Source organism: Carassius carassius, chromosome 36 (genome assembly GCF_963082965.1).
Source record: "Carassius carassius chromosome 36, fCarCar2.1, whole genome shotgun sequence".
Classification (NCBI taxonomy): Eukaryota; Metazoa; Chordata; class Actinopteri; order Cypriniformes; family Cyprinidae; genus Carassius; species Carassius carassius.
In genome coordinates, this window is record NC_081790.1 from 13,129,848 (window position 1) to 13,154,761 (window position 24,914).

At 35.9% G+C, this 24,914-nt stretch overlaps 1 protein-coding gene across 1 annotated transcript; it reads left to right on the top strand.

Annotated features, from left to right (window-relative positions):
* On the top strand, positions 1 to 23,536 carry LOC132117209 (rho GTPase-activating protein 42-like). The gene is made up of 24 exons (XM_059526336.1): positions 1 to 387; positions 1,187 to 1,282; positions 2,893 to 2,954; positions 8,727 to 8,798; positions 11,569 to 11,670; positions 11,783 to 11,893; positions 12,185 to 12,289; positions 12,535 to 12,664; positions 13,013 to 13,113; positions 13,991 to 14,100; positions 15,639 to 15,717; positions 16,240 to 16,279; positions 16,431 to 16,493; positions 16,911 to 16,985; positions 18,501 to 18,585; positions 18,670 to 18,728; positions 18,836 to 18,941; positions 19,063 to 19,222; positions 20,155 to 20,305; positions 20,375 to 20,770; positions 21,350 to 21,503; positions 21,587 to 21,646; positions 22,403 to 22,482; positions 22,608 to 23,536. The coding sequence occupies exons 1-24, from the start codon at positions 234 to 236 to the stop codon at positions 22,694 to 22,696; spliced, it is 2,640 nt and encodes an 879-aa protein (XP_059382319.1). The 5' UTR covers positions 1 to 233; the 3' UTR covers positions 22,697 to 23,536.
* Positions 23,537 to 24,914: the final 1,378 nt, after the last annotated feature.

Consider the following 24,914-nt stretch of genomic DNA (forward strand, 5'->3'; position numbering starts at 1 on the left):
TGTAGGTGAGCGGGATCAGACCAGTAGGAGTCACCGCTACACTCGCGCTCTCTCTGCTGAGCCTCTCTGTGTTTGAGCAGGGAAACAAAATGCCGGAAGTGGGTTTTCGGGGAGACGGAGTTTCGGGACTCGTAAGCGTGGAAAGTTTCCTCTATTAAGAAATCTACTTTTCCCGAGGATTAAAGCTGTTCTTCAGGTGTTGTTTCACTGTTTCATTCATCCGCACTTTTACAATGGGGCTCCCGGCGCTGGAATTCAGTGATTCTTTTCTGGACAGTCCTGACTTCAGGGAACGACTCAGATGCCACGAAATTGAGCTGGAGCGTACTAATAAATTCATCAAGGAACTTATCAAAGATGGAAATATGCTTATTAGTGCGCTTAAAAGTAAGTTACAGGTCGTGTGTCTTTTTAAAAGTAAGATAAGTTGTGATTTATGGAGGTTTTTAAGTGAGAATCTATATATATATATATATATATATATAATTAAGAAATGACCTATGATAAACTGGTGGCTGGCACTTTGCCCTTTTAAAAATTTAATTTAACTAAAACTACAGCACCTCATGCAAAGGGTCTTCAGAGTCGTATTAACAATCTATCTCAACAGTTAATCTCAAAAATCAAATCATTACAAACATATATATCCACACTATTATCAAACAGGTTGAAGAAGTGAGCATGTACAGGGTTGGTGTATTCCATCACATAATACTTGTTTATTCAGCTGGTATCTGATGTGATATCAGAAAGGAGACAATTTTCTGCTAGATATGCTGTTATCATCCTCTTCACTATCATGGCTCCTCCTGCCTTCCTTTAGATAAATTTGCTTTGCTCTAGCCTTAGCCTTTGAACATTTAGGTCCAATCAGCTTTGACTATTCTTGTTATTTTCAACGTTCTTCTCTTTCACAACTTTCTCCTTTATTCTCAGCCACAATGCAGTCTTGCAGAAGGCTCATTGGGGCTTTTGTACTAAACAAAATCAGTGGATGTCTTCCAGAAAAGACTTACATTACTAATGCTTTTATTGACAATTGAAGTATTTGTGATGTTATCTCCTTCCTTTAAGTCTGAAAAAAATCAAAGCTTATATCATATTATATTAATAACTGAAAACTCAGTGGATATGCTCACATTATTAGGAAGCTCTGTCACATAACTGTTTGTTGTCTCTCTAACAGATCTATCTGCAGCTGTGCAGAAATTTTCCCAGTCCCTACAGGATTTCCAGTTTGAATGCATCGGAGATGCAGAAACAGATGATGAGATTAACATTGGTAAGTAGTTGGCAAATGATCAAGATGAAAATTATTTGAATAATCATACAATTTAATAAATTATACAATTTCCTATCTGGAGAAAAAATTAAAAATTTACTTACCTTAATGTTTTTCTGAACCAGTATTCTTTCATTCATGCAAGGGAACGTTTAGCAAAATGTTGAAGCTTCTCTCATTCATACAAAAAAAAGTGGATGTGGACATCCCAAGAGGAGTCAATCCCAAAAAAGTACCCTGAAGAAAATTTAGATCATTATTCACTAAAAATCTTGACTTGAGAATTTAGCCTGATAGCAAAGATTGCCATTCATTGTAGGGAAAATTTATTTCTTGGTCATTCAGCTATGAATAACTCCTTTGTCTCATAGAATAAAGAAAGTCATACAGGTTTGGAATGAGGTGAGAGTGTGTAAATAATGGCAGAACAGTCATTTGTTGGGAGAACTATTCCTTTAATCTGTAAAAACAGTGATGAAAAATGGGAAAGTCTCCAAAATGTTCATGCCTCCATAAGCTTTTTATTTGCAGCTGTCGTCTAAGTCACCCACCAACAACAGTAAGCAGAGAAAACACACATTACTGTAGCATTACAGCTCCATAGTGTCAAACACAACAGTGATGGTTCTTTATCAGACTGAGACAATTACTGCCTGGCATTAAGAAAACCATTAACCCAAACAACAGTCTGCAAGGCGTGAGAATGTTCCCTTCTGGCCTTGGCTGTCCATTTTGGTCATAACACTAGATATGTAGGCTGGTGAGATTCTGATCATTTGCAGTTAAAATTTACCCCTTTTTTTCTTTCTTTATTTTTTATTTAAAATATAAAAATGTTTCTTTAAAAAATCTTTCATTTAATAGGGTTTGGCGACACTGGTTTAAGGTTGTACTGATTTAAAATAATGACCATATGGTACACTACTTTCAAAAGTTTGAGGTAGTGAGATTTTTACTAACTATCTGATCAAATAATTGCGGACTTCTTTCAAATAACAGTAAAAAAAAAAGAAAATTGCACCCCAATCTATGTTTGTGCTAAATCATAATGCCAGTTCCTTGAATGTGATATGAATATCTCAGCAGGACAAGTATTGGTTCATGCACGCTTGGTATGTCCTTTTAAGTGCATCTCTGCTGATTTGTGGTTCTGCTACGCGTCAAAGCAGAGTTGTCTTGCTGTAACATGATTTTGAAATAACCGAGGGTGTATTTATGTGTAGGTCTGTGCTTTTATTAGAAAGTAGTTGAAAGTAGTTTTTATCTGAGTTCCTAATTGGATATCTGGAGGAGTTAAAATCCCCTCTTTTTCTATGACTGACCATGTTGCACACATGCAGGGCTCACACAGGAAACACGCTTTATTGTACTCTCACATTTCTACATCCATAACATGTGGTCTGCTGTTTCTTGAAAACCCCTTTGTGCATTGATCAGTTGCTAGGTGGCCATGGAATTATTATTATTATTTGCATAGTTGTTATTATATGCAGGTTTTCTGTATTTCCTTTATGCCAAAGGTTTAAAGAGCAAAATCAGATGTGCTGATAGAGTAATTACAGATCCAGAGCTGATGATTCGTGATTGAAATTCTTTCCCTCTTATCACAGCCCAGTCATTAAAGGAATTCTCCCAGCTGCTGAACACGGTGGAGGAGGAAAGACGACGACTAGTAAGTTTCTTTGTTGCTTTTGTTTCTAAAAAACTACCATTCAAAAAGGGTTTTTTAATGTATTGGAAAGACATCTTTTACGCCTCTTAAGGCTGTATTTGATCAAAAATGCAGTAAAACATAAATATTGTGACTTTTTTTACGATTTCAATAACTTTGAATATATTTTAAAATATAATTTATTCCTGTCAAGGCAAAGCTGAATTTTCATGTGATCCTTCAGAAATCATTCTAATGCTGATCTGGTGCTGAGTAAATTTGCACTAGAAAAGGAGATTTGAAATATAATTTTTTGTAACATTAAACATCTCTTTACTATCACTTTTGATCAATGTAATACATAATTGCTGTACAAAATAATTAATTTCTTAAAGTAATGGAAGTGTCTTTTCAAAGAATTTGCCTTTCAGTTAATCAAATTAAAGTCTCAGTGATGCCATAAACGCACAGCATGATGTGGTCTACTTCAAAGTACCGCAAACCTCATAAATGAAGTAGCCAGAGTGATTGTTTCCATTCTAGTAGTTGTCTCTTTTTTGTTCCTTTTTATGTGGTTTTGTTCACACATAGTTAAAGTTTCATAGCACACTTCTAGCCTAGTGGTTTAGCACCATAAGTGTGCGCTATTTTGAGGGAGAGTTTTTGTGGGCATCCACAGTTGGGTCTGAGTGTTATGAGAAACAGAAAGATGCTTTCTGTAGGTCATGACTCTTCGAGGAGGTAAGGGCTTAGATCAGCAAGTGCAGATGATAATGAAATATCACTCATGCTGTTTCTCTGAAATATCATTTGCAACATCAATGCCAACAGCATAGCATCTTCATTGCTATCAGCTGGAGTTGCTAACGGGTGCTTTAATGGGCATTATACATGAGGCAGCGTGTTGCTAGGAATATTCCTGCTAGGAATATTCCTGCCATTCACTGCTGCAGCTGGTGGATCATTAGTCATAGTACAGCAGCGAAAGACCTCATCAGGCAAACAATGCTCCTCTGTGCTTCACTGCTGACTCTACCCACATGTTAACAAACATGCAGCTCTGTTTGGGATTCATGTGACACTTTTCTGTACATTTATTGTTAATATAGTTTGAATGCACTACCGTTCAAAAGTTTGGCTAATTTTCTTGGCAAGTCTTTTATGCTCAGCCAGGCTGAATTTAAGAAATACGGTAATAATGTGAAATATGTCATATATTCATATTAGCTGTAATGGTGTGACTGTAAGACAGCAGCCTCTGTTGTAACCAAGACAAACATCTCTATTGTTTCTTCTGGGCTTTTGTCTGGATGTCTAATAAAAACACTGAGGTCAAACCTCAGGTCATCCACTCATGGCACTTTGTGTTATTGGCTCATACCTTCAGATGATTGCTTTTCCAGCTTGTAGATCACAACGTGGTTTCCTTTCTTATGCTTCCTTGTGCAATAAAAATCGTATCAGTGAGTCATTTCTGCTTTATATATTCATAGGGCCTTTCGCAATGTTTTAGTTCCAGAACTAAATGTACTAAAGTACTGGTACGATTTTGCACCAACTACTTCCTAGTACCATTTAAAGGGTTGCATTCACACTGACAGTGTGTACTAGGACTTGACGTAAACCGGTCGACAGCGATGTCATTTGTGCTTCATTCAACAATGTTAACAAAGAAGAATAACATTAACAACAGGAGGATGGAGAACGCTGTGATCGGAGCTGTGTTTTTGTTGTGTCTCGCGGGTTTCACAATAATGAACATGGAATGTCGACATATATACAAGAAGTGATTGAAAGAACAGAAATGAGGATTAAGAATCTCCAACGACAAATGGCAGTGCTACATTAGCTACAAGTGAGACACTTCAGCGTCCGTATATTTATCGCTGTTCATCATACTTGCGAAATTGACACAATGTTTACAGTATGTTACACTGCGGTTTAAATCATGTTGGGTAAGGGCGTTTTCGAACATGTCTGGCCAATCAGTGTCTTCCTGCGTCACAGTTAGTACCAGTAGAGCTGGTTAGACCCTGGTCCGGAGTAGGAGCTAAATTGGTTCTCGAAAAAGGCAGTCCGGTACTAAAATCGCACCCAGTTCCGGTGGTGCGAAAACGACCAAAAGTGGGTAGTTCCACAATTAGTTCTGGTACTATGAAAAAGTTCCTGCAGTGCGAAAGGCCTTATTATCATCATATTTCATAAAGATGGATAATTTTATTTTTTCACAGCGTCTTAATGAAGAGAACATGGCTGAAATTTAAATAAATTCAATACTGTTTTTGTCCTTTTCTAACTTTCTTGATAAAGATCTGCCAGGTATTTTGAAATATTCCAGATTTCTTCTCTCTTTTTTTGCCCTTTTTGATGTTTTCTTGTTAATATTGTTTTAATTGGTGATCAGTTCTATTGGTTAGTCCATTGTTGTCAGTTATACTTGTTCCGTTCCATTTTGTTACTTTTTGTAATATACCTTTAATTAAGAAACCCTGGTCTTTAATGACATCATCTTCCAGTAAGTGACATCAGTGACATCAACATTTTGGTTGGCTAACAACAACCCAAACATTCTGTGATGTTTTGTGGTGTTAGTTCGTTTGATTTACTCTACAATAGAATTGTAAAAGAAATTACCTTAAACGTGGATTACATTCAAAATGTGTCAGTACCCAAAGGAAAAACAATTTGTTTTGAATTGGAAACCCTTGATTTATCCAAGAGGATATGAAATATATTGCATTTGTTCAGACAGTCCCAAGTCTGCAAGCATCCAAGCTGCAGTTTCAGTCCCATCCATTGTTCACTGGAGAATACGGAGCTATGTGAAGAGCCTCAGGGGAAGAATTACCCAGCGGCCTTCTACAGTTTCTTTACTTCCTGCAGACCATGGCTGTGTTGCGCTTCAGTCTCACAGGCTCCTGCGCTGGGCCTCTCAGGATGACAAACACCTCCGTCAAGCTGAGAAAGTCCCAGAATGCCTTTTCATTCATAGACGTACAATAATAGAGCCAAAGGGTGAATAACTCCCAGTAAATGCATTGCCCTCCCATGGGGTGCAGATGGGAAGTACTCTGTGTTACTGGAGCATGGTGCCAAGACAGTCAGGTCTCACGTAACGGTGAATCATTATGTAAACACAATCGTAGTAGTGTTTTATTTAACTTCTGCCATTGTGTTCTGCCAGATTAGTAGACGCTCTCATATCCAGAGGTACTTTCATCTTAGGCGCACCGCCAACATGCTCTGCTTTAAGTGGGAGGCATTTTCCCACATGATGGATCGGACTGATGTAAGACATGAGTTTCCTCTCTGACTAAAAAGGGCCATGGGAAGTTTTGACGGGAGAAACTCTTGAGCAAACAGAGCGACTGTCTGCACTCAGTGCTCAGCTGTGTCTGAAGTGCTGAAAGGCCTCTTCTTTTAATGAGATGAGTGCTTGTTGTTAGGGATGTAACGATTAACCGCGAGTTGAAAATCGATTCAAATCGGTTGAGATGCTAAACAAATCACGATTCAATTAGGAGTTTATAATGAATATTGACTGTCTTTAGAAAAGTTTAGATGGTATTTTTTCTTTTAATCTTGCCTCTGTATAATGCATATTAAAGTTCATAAGTGAAGCGTAGCTTTGTTTACAGAAACCAAGAAAAAACGCTCTAAGCGTCACCTGCTGGCAGAGAGTGAATCTGCATCTCGTTCAGCTTGTCTGCTGTTTCTGTTTCATCCAGATATTTTTTATGTATAGTTTCACAAAACTGAAGTCAAATCATTCTGTTTTTGCTTCAAATTTCGAAATTATACAATCTAATTTAGATTAAAAACTGCTCATGTTGCATGTGTATGCAGCATCTTTGTTTGGATCATGGTTAAAATGCAGTGGTTGTCTGCCTCTAATTTTAAATGGAAAGAGCACACACAAAGCCTTATTTTGTTTATATGCACGTGCTGTACATTAATGAGAAAAAAAAAGAACTTAAATGATTTTAGCAAATGGTTGCAATATGAGTGAAAAATTTCAGGGGGTCTGAATACTTTCCATACCCACTGTATGTTAACTTAAATGCTCCTCTGCTATTATGAATATGTTTTTAAATTCCTGCATTAAAATGTATTTTGATCATTTTGGGAAGACATCAATTGCCAGGTGTTGAAACTGTCATGAAAGAAAAGAGGAAAAAAGATGAAATTCTTAAAAAGAAAATTAAGTAGTTTGGTGTAATTTATTATTATTAAATAGTAGTATTTAAATATTTTAACATGAATGCTTTTTTAACATAAACCCCTGCAGGTCACTGAATTTCTGAAAATGTTAGATCATTTATCCCGTTCATGACAACACAAGGTTAGTTCAGGTTGTGAAATATCGTGTGATCATATAATTCTTGATATTTGTGAAACAAACAACCACTTTTTACATTTGAAATAAATAATTGAAAAACATTTTTTGAAAATAATAAAGATATGTACGATGTGTGAGGACATTGTTTTTGCTTTTATTTGAAGGTCACACCACATGACACATTTATTTATTTAAATTTGAATTTGAAAAACTTTTTCCAAAACTATACAGAAGTCAATCTCTAAGAACTTAGCAAATGTGTCCCCTTTACTTTATTGTGGCCACTCTTATATGTCCCATGTGCAGCTCATCTTTTTGATGCTTATAAGCCTGTCATGGATGTTTGTGTAAGGCAAGTTTGTTTGACTCGTTTAAAATGCAAGTTCAGCATTTTAAGTATAACATGTATGCGTTAAACCGCACTGAAATTTAGTATAAATATGCTGTTGGTTTACACTATAGGGAAAGACCATGAGCCAAACAGGAAATGCACTCATATCTTAAAACTGAAGTTGTCACTACATCCTTTCAAAGCCTGTAGCATACATCTGGACTTGCTTGGAGTCTGTACATTTTCTATTATTTGCAAGCGCAAATTCCATTAATGTTGATGTGGGTGGATGGAGCCTGTAGAGATGGACGGTCCGTGCTGCCGCCGGCTGAGCGAAGGCAAGCATGTGGAACTTATTTTGACCAATTCTCCAGCGAGACATGAAGTCCTCCGTGCTGTGCCTGGGAAAGTGTATAAAAGGAACTAGTGTATGTAATTGTGTGTTTTTCCAATCGGAGTGCCTACATGAAAATGGTACTAATTATAGTGCCGTTATTTTACAGTAAATAAACATAATTCCCTTGGATAGGTTCATGCACTGTGCCGCCTGTTAACTATTAACAGACTGTGATGTCACTGAGTTTACACATTAAGAGAACCTCATTGTTCAGTGTGCGTTTTAACACTACAGATTTTAAAATGGGTGAATTTGAAATACTTTTGCCTCTTTGGTTTAAACGTGTTGCAGTTAATCATGTTATAACTTCTAAGATGGAAATACTTCAAATGTATTTAGAAGTACTTAAAATGCTCTTATTTTTTCTTCATTTAATCAAAATATTTACAAAATTATAAAAAGTTTGTGTGTGTGTGTGTGGCAACATCACTTTCCTTCCTTTTTCCATCTAGACTTTGTATTTTAATAAAACTATTTAAAAATATTTGTAATGCAAGTTACTGAAATTCTCATATTTTGTATTCATATTAAATCTAACACTAATGAATACAGGTAAAATGAATAGACAATACCAAGGCTAAGTACAAAGCAGCCATTTCTCTCAAGGACTAATGATTATTTTGTAACGTTTTATTATATAGTTAAAGGTTGTTGACAGATGATTCATTAGTGTTGGTTTGTCATCCTTGACGGTTTGAAGTTTTTAATGATTTTTCTTTTATTTAGATACAGAATGCTGATGATGTCTTGATCACACCGCTGGCAAAGTTTCGGAAAGAGCAGATCGGAGCGGCCAAAGTAAGTTGTTAAACCCTTTTGTGAGTTAATGTACTACATGTCAGTGGAAAGTAATTTTTACCTATGATGTGACAGGATCCTATATGGTCAATATAGGTACGTGAAACCCTGCAGGAAGGGGGGAAATTGCAAACAACTGTTGAAGACAAGCGCAGTCAAATTATAGCCAGATACTGTAATGCCACATTGACCAACGTGAAATGGCCTGTGAGTGCTGTGCTAGAGGGCACGTTTACAACCAGACTCTAGTTAAAGCTTTACTCTTTCTAGGAGATTAGCTTGTTGTGCTGCATGGGAGCCCTGGTGATCTGTGAATGTGACCCCTCCAGAAGTATTAGAAGAGCTGGAGCGCTGCCTGTCGAGCTCAAGCATCCAGAGCCAGAACTCTTGATGCCTTATTTGGGTGTTTTGGCCCAATGCTCTTAAGCGAGAGCTGCGAAGGAACTCTCTCAGCTTAGACATTGAGACACAATAGAGGCCAAAGGGAACGGCAGTCCGGCTGTTCAACCTCCCGCAGATGTGTGCACATATTCAGAACAAAACACTGTCACACACAATGTATTCCTGACTTGGATACATAAATATTATGTCAGAATTGGAACAAACAGCTGAATGATAACTAGATACTTAGATGTTGTAAATATTATAATATTTCTTAATAATATTTCAATTTTTTAAGAGTTTTGTTATTTTTGAAAGAAGTCTCTCATACTGTATGAGGCTGTAAAAATCTTTTTTATTAAAAAAAATATAGTACTGTTGGGGCATTTTAAATTTTTTTTAAAATAACTGTTTTCTGTTAGAATACATATTATAAAACGTAATTTAATCTTGGTATGGCAAAACTGAATCATTACTCCAGTCTTCAGTGTCACATGATCCTTTAGAAGTCATTCTAATTTGCTGTTCAAGAAACATTTCTTTTTCTTATTAATAACATTGAAAAGAGTTGTTTAGCTTAATATTTCTGTGGAAACCTTGGCAAGATTTGAGTAAAAAAAAGTTTAAAAGTACAGAAATTATTTGACATAGAAAACTTAAATTATAAACATCTTTACTGTGACACTTTTGATCAAATTGATTATTTGTTTTACAGAACTGACCCCAGAATTTTCACCACTAGTGTACATGCGTATTATTTATTTCTAAAAGGTTTACGGTAATGCTTTACTTAAAGCTTTTATGTATAATGCATTATAAAGGGTTATTATATTATATTATATTATTTATATTGTGTGTTGTAATACATTATACAATACATTCTTGTAATAAATAATTGTAACTGAATTTAAAAAGCAGGTCACATTTTATTTTAAGGTCCAATTCTCGCCATTAACAAACCATGAACTATGACTTTTGCCTCAGTAAACTCCTAATTTGCTGCTTATTAATAGTTAATAAGAAGGTTGTTAAGTTTAGGTATTGGGTAGAATTAGGGATATAGAAGATGGTAATGCAGAATATGTTCTTTATAAGTACTAATAAACAGCCAATATGCTAGTAATATGCATGCTAATAAGCAACTACTTAATAGTAAGAATTGGTCCCCCTATAGTTTTACCAAAATGCACTGAATGAATGAATTAGTGTTATAATATATTAACTGTGATTACACTTATTCATGAGACTGTGCAATGCATTTCAAAGTATTACCAGATCCACTTAAAAAATGTTTGGCTACCTCTCCTATGATACTTTTGGAAGTGTTTCTTTCATGCACAGATAAGTTTTTTCTTAAAAATGCTCTGTATACATATTTTTTTAAAATCCTTAAACAGAAAGCATACATTTCTTAAAGAGAGTGATGTCATTGCTAGCCAGCAGATGGGCCTAGAAACTGGACTAAGCACGTCAAAAATGAGCTTCCTTCAGTTTGATGTTTGGCAATCCAGTCTGTGGTTTAGACGGCGTGTCCATTAGAGGGTCATGGGAAAGGTTGGGCTGATGTCAAACAGGAAAAACAAACAGCTCCAAACTGGTTTTAGTCGCAGACGCAGTCTCAAAAAGGGAAAAAAAAGATTCTCATGGCTGGAGGTCTGAAGCATATTAGTGCTTGGTCCAACGTAAATAGGTGCTATTTCTACTTTAACATCTTCAATCATCTTGACTCTTTTGTTTCGTAAATTAACTTCTTTTTTCTGACTTTGGGTGTAAATCTGTGAAATTTTATGGAATGGATTTAATACGGTGGATTATTGCTGCAGAATCTGCATCCAAAAACCTCTTCAGAAATCTACACAGAATGTTTTGAAATGGTTTCAGTTATAATAAAGAAATCAAAAATAAATATGTTGGTTATGGAGATAAGTAGAATTTTAAATGTAGTCTATTACATTTTATTATATATAAAATTAAATCTGTGGAATAAAATTTATATGTAAAATAAATCATATTTAGTCAAATATATAAGATCATTTAATAATTTATTATTTTATAGTGAATATGTATATAATAAAAAAATTCCATTTGAAATCTGGCGGAAATCTGTAGGCCAGGCTTCCAGCTGAATATTTAAAGTAAACTTGAATTCAGGTTCCTGGAAAGTCAAATGTGAGTCTACTGGTTATATCATTTCAGGATTACTTTTTGGCCTGTCAAATAAAAAAATTAACTAACTAAACCTTTCCTACTTTTTTCATGGTGTTTGTGGATAAGTCTAACATTTTATATAACATCTTATCTCTGCAAAAGGCATTCATCATCATAATTACAAGTGCAGGAAATTCCAACTCATGTCACCTTTTTTTTATTTTTTTTATTTTTTTTGAAGGAAGGGAAGAAGAAATTTGACAAGGAGACCGAGAAGTATTACACAGTTTTGGAGAAGCACTTAAGCCTGTCTTCAAGAAAGAAAGAGTCACTTTTGCAGGAGGTAACTTGAAAGTTCATTTATTGATATAAAAGTTCCAGAAACACATAGAATATAACATTATTTTCGGATGATTTCTTTTACCTTCACTGAATGCTTTGATTATACTTCATAGGCAGAAACCCAAATAAATAAGGAAAGACAGATTTTCTATGACGCCTCCCTGGAATATGTTTTCAAAATCCAAGAAGTGCAAGAAAGGAAAAAGTTTGAGTTTGTTGAGCCGGTAAGACACACCTATTTCCATTTCTGCAGTACTATGAATGCCACTTTTGTTTGGGGAGATGAGAAATACGAAGAAGGCTTCCTCTTTCTGAGAGAAAATTGCTACACTGTTTTTTAATCTATTACATCTTGTAACATCAGCAGGGTTGTTTGTCTGAAGCACATGCCTATCAGAAAGAAAATGATGATAACAGCCACATCCTGCAGCTCAATCAACCCCTGAATATACTGCATGATTATGAGAGTTATTGCTTTTATACAACTGTTCAAATGACCACTGTCTTTCTCGCAGCTGCTGGCCTTCCTCCAGGGATTATTCACCTTCTACCACGAGGGTTACGAACTGGCACATGAGTTTGAGCCATACAAGCAACAGCTACAGTTCAACCTCCAGAATGTAAGAGCTTTCAGATAACGTTACCTGACATATCGGTCCGACAGTAAGCCAATAAAAATATTATGCTTGTAAAAAGGCCATCGTGTAGTGCTAAACGTACCATAAAATTGTTGATTGTGTGAATCACACAATCTGTATAATAGAATATTCAGTATTTATTGTTGCATATGGAAGGAATTGTACTTTGGAGACCAGTGATGTCCCTCGAGAACCAATTTACTGTTGTTTTGATGTTCTCTCTAAAGACAAGAAATAATTTCGAGAGCACAAGACAGGAAGTGGAGAATTTGATGAGAAGGATAAGGTCTGCAGATCAGGACTTTAAAGCTCCAGGAGAGTGGACCATGGAGGGCTTCCTCTATGTGCAGGAGAAGCGTGAGTATCCCCCTGAGCATTTCTAATAATAAAATCATATATTTAAAGATTATTGTATAGCTTTTTATTAATAAATGTAAAAAAAGTTTTTTTTCAAAAATGTAAAAAGAAATTTTGCTTTATAAAAACTAAACTTTTTGACGTTATGTACTCCAAGGCTGGATTTATTTGAATAAAAATTCCTGTAATATTGTGAAATATAATCACAGTGCTTTCTGTTCCAATATATTTAAAATGTAATTTATTCCTGTGATGGCGAAGCTGATTGAAATAGATGTGTAATAAATATAAATTGTTGTTCACTGGAACAATTGAAATCCACTAATGATCACCTGTTTTCTGTTGAAGGACCCTTGGGGTGCACATGGAGTCGACATTATTGCACGTATGAGAAAGGGACCAAAATGTTTACAATGAGCAACTCTGAATTCAAGTCTGGAGGCAAACAGGTATTAAATGTTCAGAATTTAAAGAGGTCATCGGATGGCCATTTTTCACAAGTTGATATAATTATTTAGGGTCTTCATTGAAAAGTATATTACATACTTTGGTTAAAATTTTGCAATGGTAGTGTAAAACAACACCCTTTTTACTTTAAAAAAAACAGCTCCTTTCACAACGACCCGTTTCGGTGCCATTCCCTTTAAATGTTAATGAGCTACTGCTGACCCCGCCCCTCTCTTCTGTGGAGTGACAAGCAGTTCTCTGAAACTGTTAACTTGCTAACTAGCACATTATTAGGAAAGACAATTTACAAGGATTCATAAAATTACACTCACTTCTTCTGTAGGTGAAACTGGATCAGCGAAGATAAACACATTTAGGTAGATCGGGGACACATTCCTTTCAGAAACAAATGAAATCCACCACGTCTTTAGCGGCTCGGATTTCGGAGTAAATGACGACTGTTATATTCATTATTACATCCAACAACAGAACACCTCAATCACTTAGGAGTCATTCTTGTCTACAACTGCTCCGGCGGTGAAACAATGGCGGACTGTTCACAGCTCACACAGGGTGGGTCTAAGGTAAAACGCCAGTGTCAGTCAACAATCGGAGGAGGGGCCTGTGCAGAACGACGCCACTCTGCCAAGAATCTGTGAATGGCTTGATTTGAGAAAGCCCTCTTTATTTTTGGAGATTAAAAAAAAAAACCACTAGGTGGATTTCTGTCATTATAGGATTGTTGTGTACACACTGCCAACACACATTTCAGTTCAAACAGCATGTAAAAGTGAATTTTGCATCCAATGACCCCTTTAAATGCTATTAGCCTAATCTCAAATGACCATATTGAGATATCTTTTGTTTTTTCTTGTCTAGAATGGATTGATCATGAGTCCTCCTGAGATGTTTAAGCTGAAGTCATGCATCAGACGGAGGACTGACTCTATTGACAAGCGATTCTGCTTTGACATTGAGGTGGTAGAAAGGTGTGTACACAATTTCATGCATGACATTGAGAGAAATTTGAGAGCTGCAGGAGAAGAGAGTTATATTGTGTTTAGATCTTTCTTCAGTCTGTCATTTTCAGCACTCTCCTTCCTTCCATTTCTTCTTTTCTCTCCTCATAACTGAAGAGGTAACCCCTGTGAAGGGCATCTGTTCAATTATCTGCAATGTTTCTATAAAGTCCATCGGTATGTTGCACTTTTATCCAAAACTGCTGGTGTGTTCTAATAATAATAAAATTACTTTTAATAAAAACAATCTCCCTTCCCCTGAATGTGGAGCATTTATGTTACTTTTTAATTCTAATTAACAGTGCTCTTAACATACTGAAACATTTTTTTATGACATTGTACTGTTTTTTTTCTATCACTATATACAAAAAACCCAATAAGTGAATGTTAATTAAATAACTGCACTTAAGCTTTTGAGTTATTGAAACTAGTTAATTAGTCTGTTTGACTGATTATGTGAAAATAGCTGAAAATTTACTCACCTGATGCCATCCAAAATGTCAATAAGTTAGTGCATTGCATCACTTGTTCACCAACTGATCCTCTGCAGTGAATGGGTGCCGTCAGAAAGAGAATTTATACAATTGTTAAAAACATTACAATAATTCACAAGTAATCCACACAACTCTAGTCCATCAATTAACATCTTGTGAAGTAAAAAGCTGTGTGTTTGTAAGAAATCCATCAAGATGCTTTTAACTTCAAACTGTTGTTTCCAGCTAAAATAAATAAGTCCTCTCTCCATGATATTGCTTTTTCCAGTGAAGTCATCTCATCTGAATCAGGAGAGAAATATGCACAGATCGACCACAAGCAAAAACATTCCAAAACAGTTCTAAACAAATATGTTGATGTGAGAAAATTGATGTGAGAAGACAACAGGGGATGGACTTTTCCAATGGAGGAATTTGGATTACTTATGGATAATTGTTATTTTATAAGATGTTTGCACTCTCATTCTGACGGCACCCATTCACTGCAGAGGACAAACTCACCTACATCTTGGATGGCTTGAAGGGGGTAGTACATTTTAAGCACATTTTCATTTTTGGGTGAACTATTCCTTAAAATAAGTCAGTTCTTAAGAGCCATGGTTTGTTATTCAAACTACCGTAGTACTGTATGACTGGTTTTAAGTACAGCTAGAGATGATAACCAAAAAGAAAGATGTGTGTTTGTTTCATTCTGTGGTATCTGGCCCTTTAACTTATTTCATTCATTCGGTCTGCAACTTCGCAGCTCAGGTAAAATATGATTTCCTATGCTGTGGCGGAATTGGTGAATTGCAGTGAAGGAAAAACTGCTACATAATACTGCTTGCATAACTCTGTTTCCTTTTTGCTACACTGCAGCATATGGATTTGCTTTGCAGGCTTTGGAAACATTCATTATTCGCTGGCATGATGCTTAGAACTAGTTTTAAACAGATAAATAAATAAAACAAAATGCAGAGTTCTGAGACCTTACATTAGTAGTTGAGAGTTAATATTCTTCAGTGTGTCCCACAGGCATGGTATCATCACCCTTCAGGCTCTCTCTGAATCCAACAGAAGACTGTGGATGGAGGCCATGGATGGAAAAGAGCCGGTAAGTGCAACGGCCAAACCTAAATGAGAATCTGTTCTCAGTTTGGTTAATATATGTCAGTTCACAGTACAATCATTTTTAACTTCTTGAAATCCTGATAAGGATTTAGACCACTGACTCCCTTTTTGCATTTTAGACATGTAATTATTGTTACACAGTCTTTTTGAAATCCAGGGAGTGGATAGTGTACACACGGACAGGAAAAAGATGACAGCAGAATTTACACTTCGCTAATGACTCTTTGTTTTGACTCTCATGCTGTCAGTTATGGTTGATTGGCTTAAACTCATTTGACCCTCGTTACACTGTTATTATTTAGCTGAGTTTGTGAATTCTTATATACAAAGGATTATTAGTGCATGTATGTTTATATTATGAAACTATAAATTGTGTTTTGTATATTCGTTCCTATAATTTATTTTCTGTAAAGAGATATGGATTATGCAATATAATGCATAAATGTATATGCTTTAAATGGCGTTTATCTTTAGTGTGTTATAAACACATGCTGATTTCTTCTAGATTTACACCCTTCCAGCACTTTTGAGCAAGAAAGAGGAAAGTAAGTTTATTCCTCCAATTTATTTAATTGTCATTTAGGTTTATATACAGTGAGATGAACAGTTTCATTTGGCCATGTGTGTGTTAATTCATAAGACAAAAATAGTTTACCAGAATTGGCCTTATATTTATAACAAACTCTGTGTCCACAGCATTCCTAAATGAAGCAGGCTTTAATTTTGTAAGGAAGTGTATAGATCTTGTGGAAACAAGAGGTAAGTCTCTGCTTCTGACTTACCTTTTTTCATACAGTATATGACATATTACGTATCATGTATTATGTATCATTACCATTCAAAAGTTTAGGGTCAGAAAAAAAAAATGTTTATTCAACAAGGTCAAATTAAATGGATTAAAAAAAAAATGAAGTAATTGCTGCTAAAAATTTGCCATTATAAGAATAACTTACATTTTAACATTAATATAAGGTATATTAATATGTTTGTGTTTTTACTGTTTTGAGATCAAATAAATGCAGCCTTATTGAGAATTAGAGATTTTACCCAAAGCATCTTACTGACCTCAAGCTTCTGAATGGTGGTGTAGGTCTGAACAAAAATAGCTTTTAATTTTAATTGCTGTAAATTGAATCAGGTATATAAATAATATAAAAAAAGTTATTTTTCCTTTAGGCATTTACACAATGGGGCTGTACAGAATAGGTGGAGTTAACTCTAAAGTCCAGCGTCTGATGACCTCAGTGTTTGGTACAGTAACACAGAAACCTGATAAATACTTTTAGAAGTAAAGGTGCATCTCAATAAATTAGAATGTCATGGAAAAGTTCATTTATTTTAATAATTCAACTCAAATTGTGAAACTCATGTATTAAATAAATTCAATGTACACAGACTGAAGTAGTTTAAGTCTTTGGTTCTTTTAATTGTGATGATTTTGGCTCACATTTAACAAAAACCCACCAAATCACTATCTCAACAAATTAGAATACTTCATAAGACCAATAATAAAACAACATTTTTAGTGAATTGTTGACCTTGAGTACGTGTTCTCAATACTTGTTAGGGGCTTCTTTTGCTTTAATTACTGCCTCAATTCGGCGTGGCATGGAGGTGGTCAGTTTGTGGCACTGCTGAGATGGTATGAAAGCACAGGGTTTCTTTGACAGTGGCCTTCAGCTCATCTGCATTTTTTGGTCTCTTGTTTCTCGTCTTCCTCTTGACAATAATAGAATCTATGGGGTTCAGGTCTGGTGAGTTTGCTGGCCAGTCATGCACACCAACGCCATGGTCATTTAACCAACTTTTGGTGCTTTTGGCAGTGTGGGCAGGTGCCAAATCCTGCTGGAAAATGAAATCAGCATCTTCAAAAAGCTAGTCAACAGAAGGAAGCATGAAATGCTCCAAAATTTCTTGGTAAATGGGTGCAGTGCTATGAGCTTCTCCACCCTTCCTCCAGACTCTAGGACCTTGGTTTCCAAATGAAATACAAAACTTGCTCTCATACACAGTCCAGTTCTTCTTCTCCTTAGCCCAGGTAAGATGCCTCAGGAGTGGCTTAACAAGAGAAATACGACAACTGTAGCCAAATTCATTGACACGTCTCTATGCCTTGACCCCAGCCTCAGTCCATTCCTTGTGAAGTTCACTCAAATTCTTGAATCGATTTTGCTTGACAATCCTTATAAGGCTGATGTTCTCTCGGTTGGTTGTGCATCTTTTTCTTCCACACTTTTTCCTTCCACTCAACTTTCTGTTAATGCTTGGATACAGCACTCTGTGAACAGCCAACTTCTTTGGCAATGAATGTTTGTGGCTTACCCTCCTTGTGAAGGGTGTCAATGATTGTCTTCTGAACAACTGTCAGATCAGCAGTCTTCTCCATGATTGTGTATCCTAGTGAACCAAACCGAGAGACCATTTTGAAGGTTCAGGAAACCTTTGCAAGTGTTTTGAGTTGATTTAGCTGATTGGCATGTCACCATATTTTAATTTGTTGAGATTGAATTGGGTTTTTTTTGTTAAATGTGAGCCAAAATCATCACAATTAAAAGTACCAAAGACTTAAACTACTTCAGTCTGTGTGAACTGAATTTATTTAATACACGAGTTTCACAATTTGAGTTAAATTACTGAAATAAATGAACTTTTCCACGACATTCTAATTTATTGAGATGCACCTGTACAAACTATTTCCATTAACATTTACCAGATGTGTGTTTGAAGCCAAAATCCATTTAACCTGAGTTATTTTGACCCTTCCAGCGGCCAAAGCTCCAGCAGATATGGACCTTGACCCAGACACCTGGGATAACAAGACCATCACCAGCGGCCTGAAGAATTACCTCAGGTTTATAAATAATCTCTACAATCATTCATTTCTTAAAATGGCATGTTACCAAGGAAAAACAGGAAGTCATTCTGTTCCCTGCAGGTGTCTGGCAGAACCCCTCATGACTTACAAACTCCACAAAGATGTCATCATGGCAGTCAGTGCGTTCTAGCATGTTCTTTGCTCTTTGAACTCCTCATCACGTCCATAAGTGACTTACTTATTTAATAATTGGATGCCTTTGGGTTGTTGTTTTTTTTCTTTCTAGAGTCTGATGATCAGAACTACAGGGTGTGTGCTGTTCATGCCCTCGTCCACAAGCTCCCGGACAAGAATAAAGAGATGCTGGATATTCTGATAAAACATCTACATGTGTACGTCACTCTAAATCCTCAAGTAGAAACTGCCCATCTAGTACATTTGTTCATGAGCACACTTCCAACTCCACATGGTGATGCTGTGTTTGTGAAACGATTTTTCTGCTGTTTTTGACAGGGTTTCCACACATAGTCAGAAGAATATGATGACCGTGTCTAACCTGGGTGTGATTTTTGGCCCAACACTCATGCGCTCTCAAGAAGAGACAGTTGCTGCCATGATGAACATCAAGTTTCAGAATATTGTAGTAGAGATCCTCATAGAAAACTATGACAAGGTGATTGTTTAAACAAGCAATGATCTTTTAATGGAAACCATGCTGATAGAGGAACAAATTATTAAATAAAGGATGAGAATTGTCTGAATACTAGGTTTACTCCCCGATATTTTACCCCCGATATTAAAATTCATGTCATGGCCAATAACCAAGAAATTGGCAATATTAAATTTCTATACTATTTTATTTATATAAATTAGACACAAAATGCTTAATAATAAAATCAATCATTTAAATGCTATAAGATAATTTAGCCATCATGACATTATAATGGACAGTATACAAAAAATAGATATTCCTTTTGAGATTTGATTTAAGATTACATTTAACATTAACAGTTTTATTCAATTATTAGTGTTTTAGTTTAAGTGAGCATTAGAAAATGAAAAGTAAATGGAGTTTTTAAGAAATTGATCAATTTTAGCAAGGATGCATTCAATTGATCAAAAGTGACCGTAATGACACTTAGAATATTTAAAAAGTAAATACTGTTTTTTGAACTTTCTATTCATCAAATAATCCTGAAAAATATATATCATGATTTCTGCAAAATATATTAAACAGCACAGCTGTTTTCAACCTTGATAATAATAACAAATATTTCTTGAGCAGCAAATCGGCATAATAAAGGATCATGTTACACTTAGGACTGAAATAATGGGGCTGAAAATTCCACTTTGCCATGATAGGAATAAATACAATTTTAAAATATATTAAAATAGAACAGTTATTTTAAATTGTAATAATATATTCACAGTATTAATGTTTTTCTTTAAAAAAAAAACAAAAAAAAAAAGTTAAATGATATTGTATATTCTGCAACTCCAAATATCTGTTTTTATATAGTTTTGTTCGTCTAATGTACACATTCTTTGTTTGGATCACAAACACTTTTAGTACCATTTTGTCTTTTTTTTAATTTATTTTTTTAGATATTTCATCAAGCTCCGGACCCTAACGTCCCTCTGCCACAGCCTCAGTCTCGTGCCAGTGCCCGCCAGAGCAAAGCCATCTGCCTGTCCTCAAGGTCCCGCAAATCCAGAGGCCTGTACTCTCCCACCCTGTGCCTGGCTGATGCTGACAGTGAGTGTCTCCAGAAACTGACATCAGTCCCTCTATTAGAGTGTCAGCTTAACCCCTTCTCTCCATCAGGTGACACGTTCAGCAGCAGTCCGAGTAGCACTCCCATGGGCAGTATGGAGTCTCTCTCGTCTCACTCTTCAGACCAGAACAGCTGCTCTAAGACGGGCTCCCCATCATGTACCAAACACAAGGCATCAGGGAACCTATGCTGGACCATTTCATCTCCCTCCTCCAACGGGCCCAAAAGCCCCGCTTGCACCACCAGCCCTGATTCCAGCTCCAAAGAGGACGCCAACAAGACTGATGGAGAATGGGAAGAAGCGCTGAGCACGAGTCCAGGTGATCGAAGCTCTCCGGCTTCAGAGATCCTCCAGAGAACCCTCGGAGAGACTCTGGAGGATCATGGGGAAGAACGACACAGTCTGTCCACCTGCTCTTCTCTCACTTCACTCCGCATTTCTGAGGGTAAGAACGAATAGGTTTAGCTTCATTTTTGTGAGATGAATTCACTAAAGGCCGTGACACACCAAGTCGGAAATCGGTGAAACCGATCACTCTGATTGGTTGTTCAGTTTAACAAACTATTGCTAAATAAGGCAAAAAGCAAGCGCTATTTTGTTCTATGGTTTGTACAGTATATCTACAATCCTTTGAATGAAGATTATAGACTACTGCCACCTACTGGTGAAGAGAGTTGTTTTCTCTCATGCAGGTGCATAACGTTCATACTAGTTGGCATGCAAGATGCATGCAACGTGTTATGACAACACAGTTGGCTTTTATCGGCTCTTGTTCTTTGATGTCGGTTTGCTGTTTCATGGCCTTAAAACACAGCACAAAGTCCTTTTTATCCACTTTATCCTCTAACCATACTCAATCCACTGACATTTACATTTACAGCTATCAATTTAACAGATGCCGCGTGTGCAAATCGACATCAGTGGATCTCATTCTTCCTGCAGTTTTGTCCTTTTTTACACTTTTCATGTATGTATAAATTATTTCACACAATTTTTTATGTGTTTTTTTTTTGGTTACGCTCAGGTTTCAGAAGCTGTCACGGCTCTATTCAGAGCCTGGTGTCACGCAGTCAGAGAGACAGTCTGAAGTCCCTCCATCTGCCGGAGCTTCCTCCTAAAGTGACGGTGACATATAGACACTCCTCGGCCAGCAATGGCTACCAGAGACCGGGATCTGTGTAAGCTAGAACCTTCTCACTGATCTTCTGTCATAATGTAAAATCAGTTTGTTACACTGATCTCATGCTTTTTCTTTCGCCAGTGTGGCCTTGCGGGCAGCAGTCTTTGAGAGTCCTGGGATTTCCCAGACCACAACGGGAAGGTAATGATTCAGACTAAGAGGATTTTTTCAGTTTTAGTCATTCTTATTACATATTTCCAGGCATAAATGGAATCTTCCTTTTTATGTTTTTACAGTGTCTAGCTGAAAAAAACTATACAGTTGTGATCAGATGTCATTTATGCTCTGTTATATCTTACTTCTAAGGTGTGTTCTATGCCACTGTTCAAAAGTTTGGGGTCGATAAGATTTTTAAAAAGTTTTTGATCAACAGTTGTTAATACTGTGAAGTATTTTTGCAGTTTAGAATGTTTTCTTTTTAAAAAAATAAATTTTCTTTTAATAGAATGTTCAAAAGAACAGCCTTTATTTGAAATGACATTTTATGTTTTGTAACCTTCAAAACATTTTTGACATTTTATATTTAACGGAACAAAATGAATACAATTTTGTTTAACAAAAATTCTCAGCCCAAATTTTTTCTCTGTATAGTTGAGGTGTTGTTGGTCATTTTGTGCATTTTCCTACCCTTCTTTCCAAATAATAATATATTGATCACAAAAAATTTTTAATCAAATTTGATATAAAAAGGCAGAGAGTTGGATGCTGAAAACATAATTGAGTAAATTTGTGTAGAAACTTTTAAATGTTGTGTAATATGACTGCATTTCTATTTCCTGTACTAAGAACATCCAACAGGGCCAAAAGATAAGCGTGTTGTTGATGTTGCCAGTGATATTAGTACGTTTCCGCAGTTGTCTTGTCTCTTGTCTCTTAACTCTGGTGTTTGTTTTACAGAGAGGCTAAAGCCTTGTATTCCTGTCAAGCGGAGCACAGTCATGAGCTGAGCTTCCCACAGGGGGCACACTTCTCCAACGGTAATGTTCCTAAGGATAATGTTTGAGCAGTACTGTACTTTTTTGTGGAAAAACAGAAACATAAAAGGCTCTGTAGAATGTTGTGTACTCAGTTCTGCTGTATTTGACTCTTCACGTCCATGCAGTGTATCCCTCAGTGGAACCCGGCTGGCTCCAAGCAACATATGATGGCAAAACCGGACTCATCCCAGAGAATTATGTAGCTTTCCTCTAATCTAATGGCACCAGAACAGGCAAAAGCAAAGCCCATGGTATCCATGCTATTCATTTCTGCAAAAAAAGGGATCATTATATGCCTTACTGTATGTAAATAGTTTTTGTTTAACGTTATAACCAGATCGTTGACTGTTGCATATGATTAAGTTTATTCAGGATGTAAATATCACCTTTGTCTTAAATGTATTGTAGATTTAATTTCATCTAGGTACATGCTGTTGACTGTATTAACACATTTCTGTGTGGCCCACAATGCGAATGGGCTCTGATATTTCAAATTTGATGACATAAGCTCATAACACTCTGAGAAGTGTTGCGGTACGGCTCTGAAGGAATCTATGGATTTGTTTTACATAAAGGGAGCATTTATTAGCGACTATATAAAGTAGCAGAAGATAATGTATTGTCCAATGTGATATTTGTAAAACTCTTGTAAAAAATATGTAACATTCTTTTCAGTGATGCCAAAAGGTGAATCATGTTGGTAAAAGTGAGTTGGCACTCATTGTTATTCCATGCAATTTCAAAAGGTTATATAGAAAATTGGTATCTCTTAGTAGTGAATGTTTTTAATAAGAACCTTTTCATGTTCTTAACATTTTTGTTCTAAATTTAAACAATAAATATCTTGATTGAACTAACTTTATAAGCCAAATATGTTTCTTATATGCTGCAAACCTGTTTTATTATTCTAATATACTGTCAGTTTTGTGGCATTTGGTAAAAGTATGTTACAGAAAAGTGTTGTTTAGATGTTTTAGCTTATACTGAATATATTTGTTGAGTGTAATAAAGTGGATTTCTTTTATTAATAAAGCACAAGAAAATGCAAGTTAAATTTTGTAAAGTTTGTCTTAATTGCTCTGTTTGTGTGCTAGTTTGTGCTCATAAAAATTCAGCTGTTCACATAATGGTTCTGCTGTATTTTATTTTACACGGGTTTAGCATTTCTATATGTTGAAATGGCAAAATTATAATATGTTATACAGATTGTAATACTATTAACATAATTTACAAAGTCATTTAATGTTTGGTAATTTTCTGTTTAACTATTAAAATGTCAGTTAATTTACTGATTGGTTCCTTTGGTTGTGTTTTGACCTGTTTTCATCTATCTATCTATCTATCTATCTATCTATCTATCTATCTATCTATTTATCTATCACTACCTTTGAAACCTCAGTTCAAATCTAAAAGGTTTTCTCTAGAATGTTGTTTGTGAAGTCTGCTTTACTGTCTTCGGGGGGAACATAAAAAGTGACACAAATTCACATTTATAAATGTGTAGACCTTACTTAACTTTGTTTTTGTACTGTACAGTACATTACGTACATCTCGGTGACTTACGAAATCAATAAATGCGTAAGCAGTCAGTCCCAAAGTGTTATTGATAGTATCTGACTAATTCCCCTAACTTTTTCTTTTGTTGTCATTTGCGTGGAAGTTAGCTTTTACTTTAAACAGTTAATGAAGAAGACTAATATCTGACAGCATCATAGCGACCTTTAACCTCAATGTCCACAGAAGGGAAATTCCAGTGATGACGTAGCCTAATTTCCGGAATTTAAATACAGTTTCGTGGACGTGGCTGTATAGACAAAACGGTTGGTCAAAGATTAATCTTTCAAGCACATAAAACGTCATACTAGCTTTTAAAAAATCTCAGGATTTAATGACAGGTTGGTTTTTAAGTATACGAAATTCTGATCTGCACTCACGAGAACAGACTTCTTTTTACGCTTCATTTTACATTCAATTTATTTTCCCATCAGTGATGCAATGTAAAATAAAACGTAAAAAGACGACCATGATTTCTTATAGCTACTAAGTAGCCTAACCTAATTTGTCGCATAAAAATAAAAATCAAGTACGTTAACGGAAGAGCGCAGTGCAAATGTCGTTGTTGACGTTTATTTTTTAGACCTGGGCGGAGAAGCTTATTCAAAAGTCTTGTGCTGGTTGTTCTGCCAACTCGGCAGCATGTGTCACTGTGTCAGCAGTCAAACAACGTGACTCTGATTCTGGAAACACTGCATCCGTATTTTTCCGTTTTGTGAGGGATTTCAAACACTGTGACTGAAACTTTATAAGTTCCTCTTATTTATCTTCAACATTTTTAACAAAACTTCTCTTGTTACAAAATGGAGAAATTAAGCATGTTACATAAAGAGCGCCTGTGGAAAAAATAATTTGACATGCTGAAAAAAGCAGGCTGT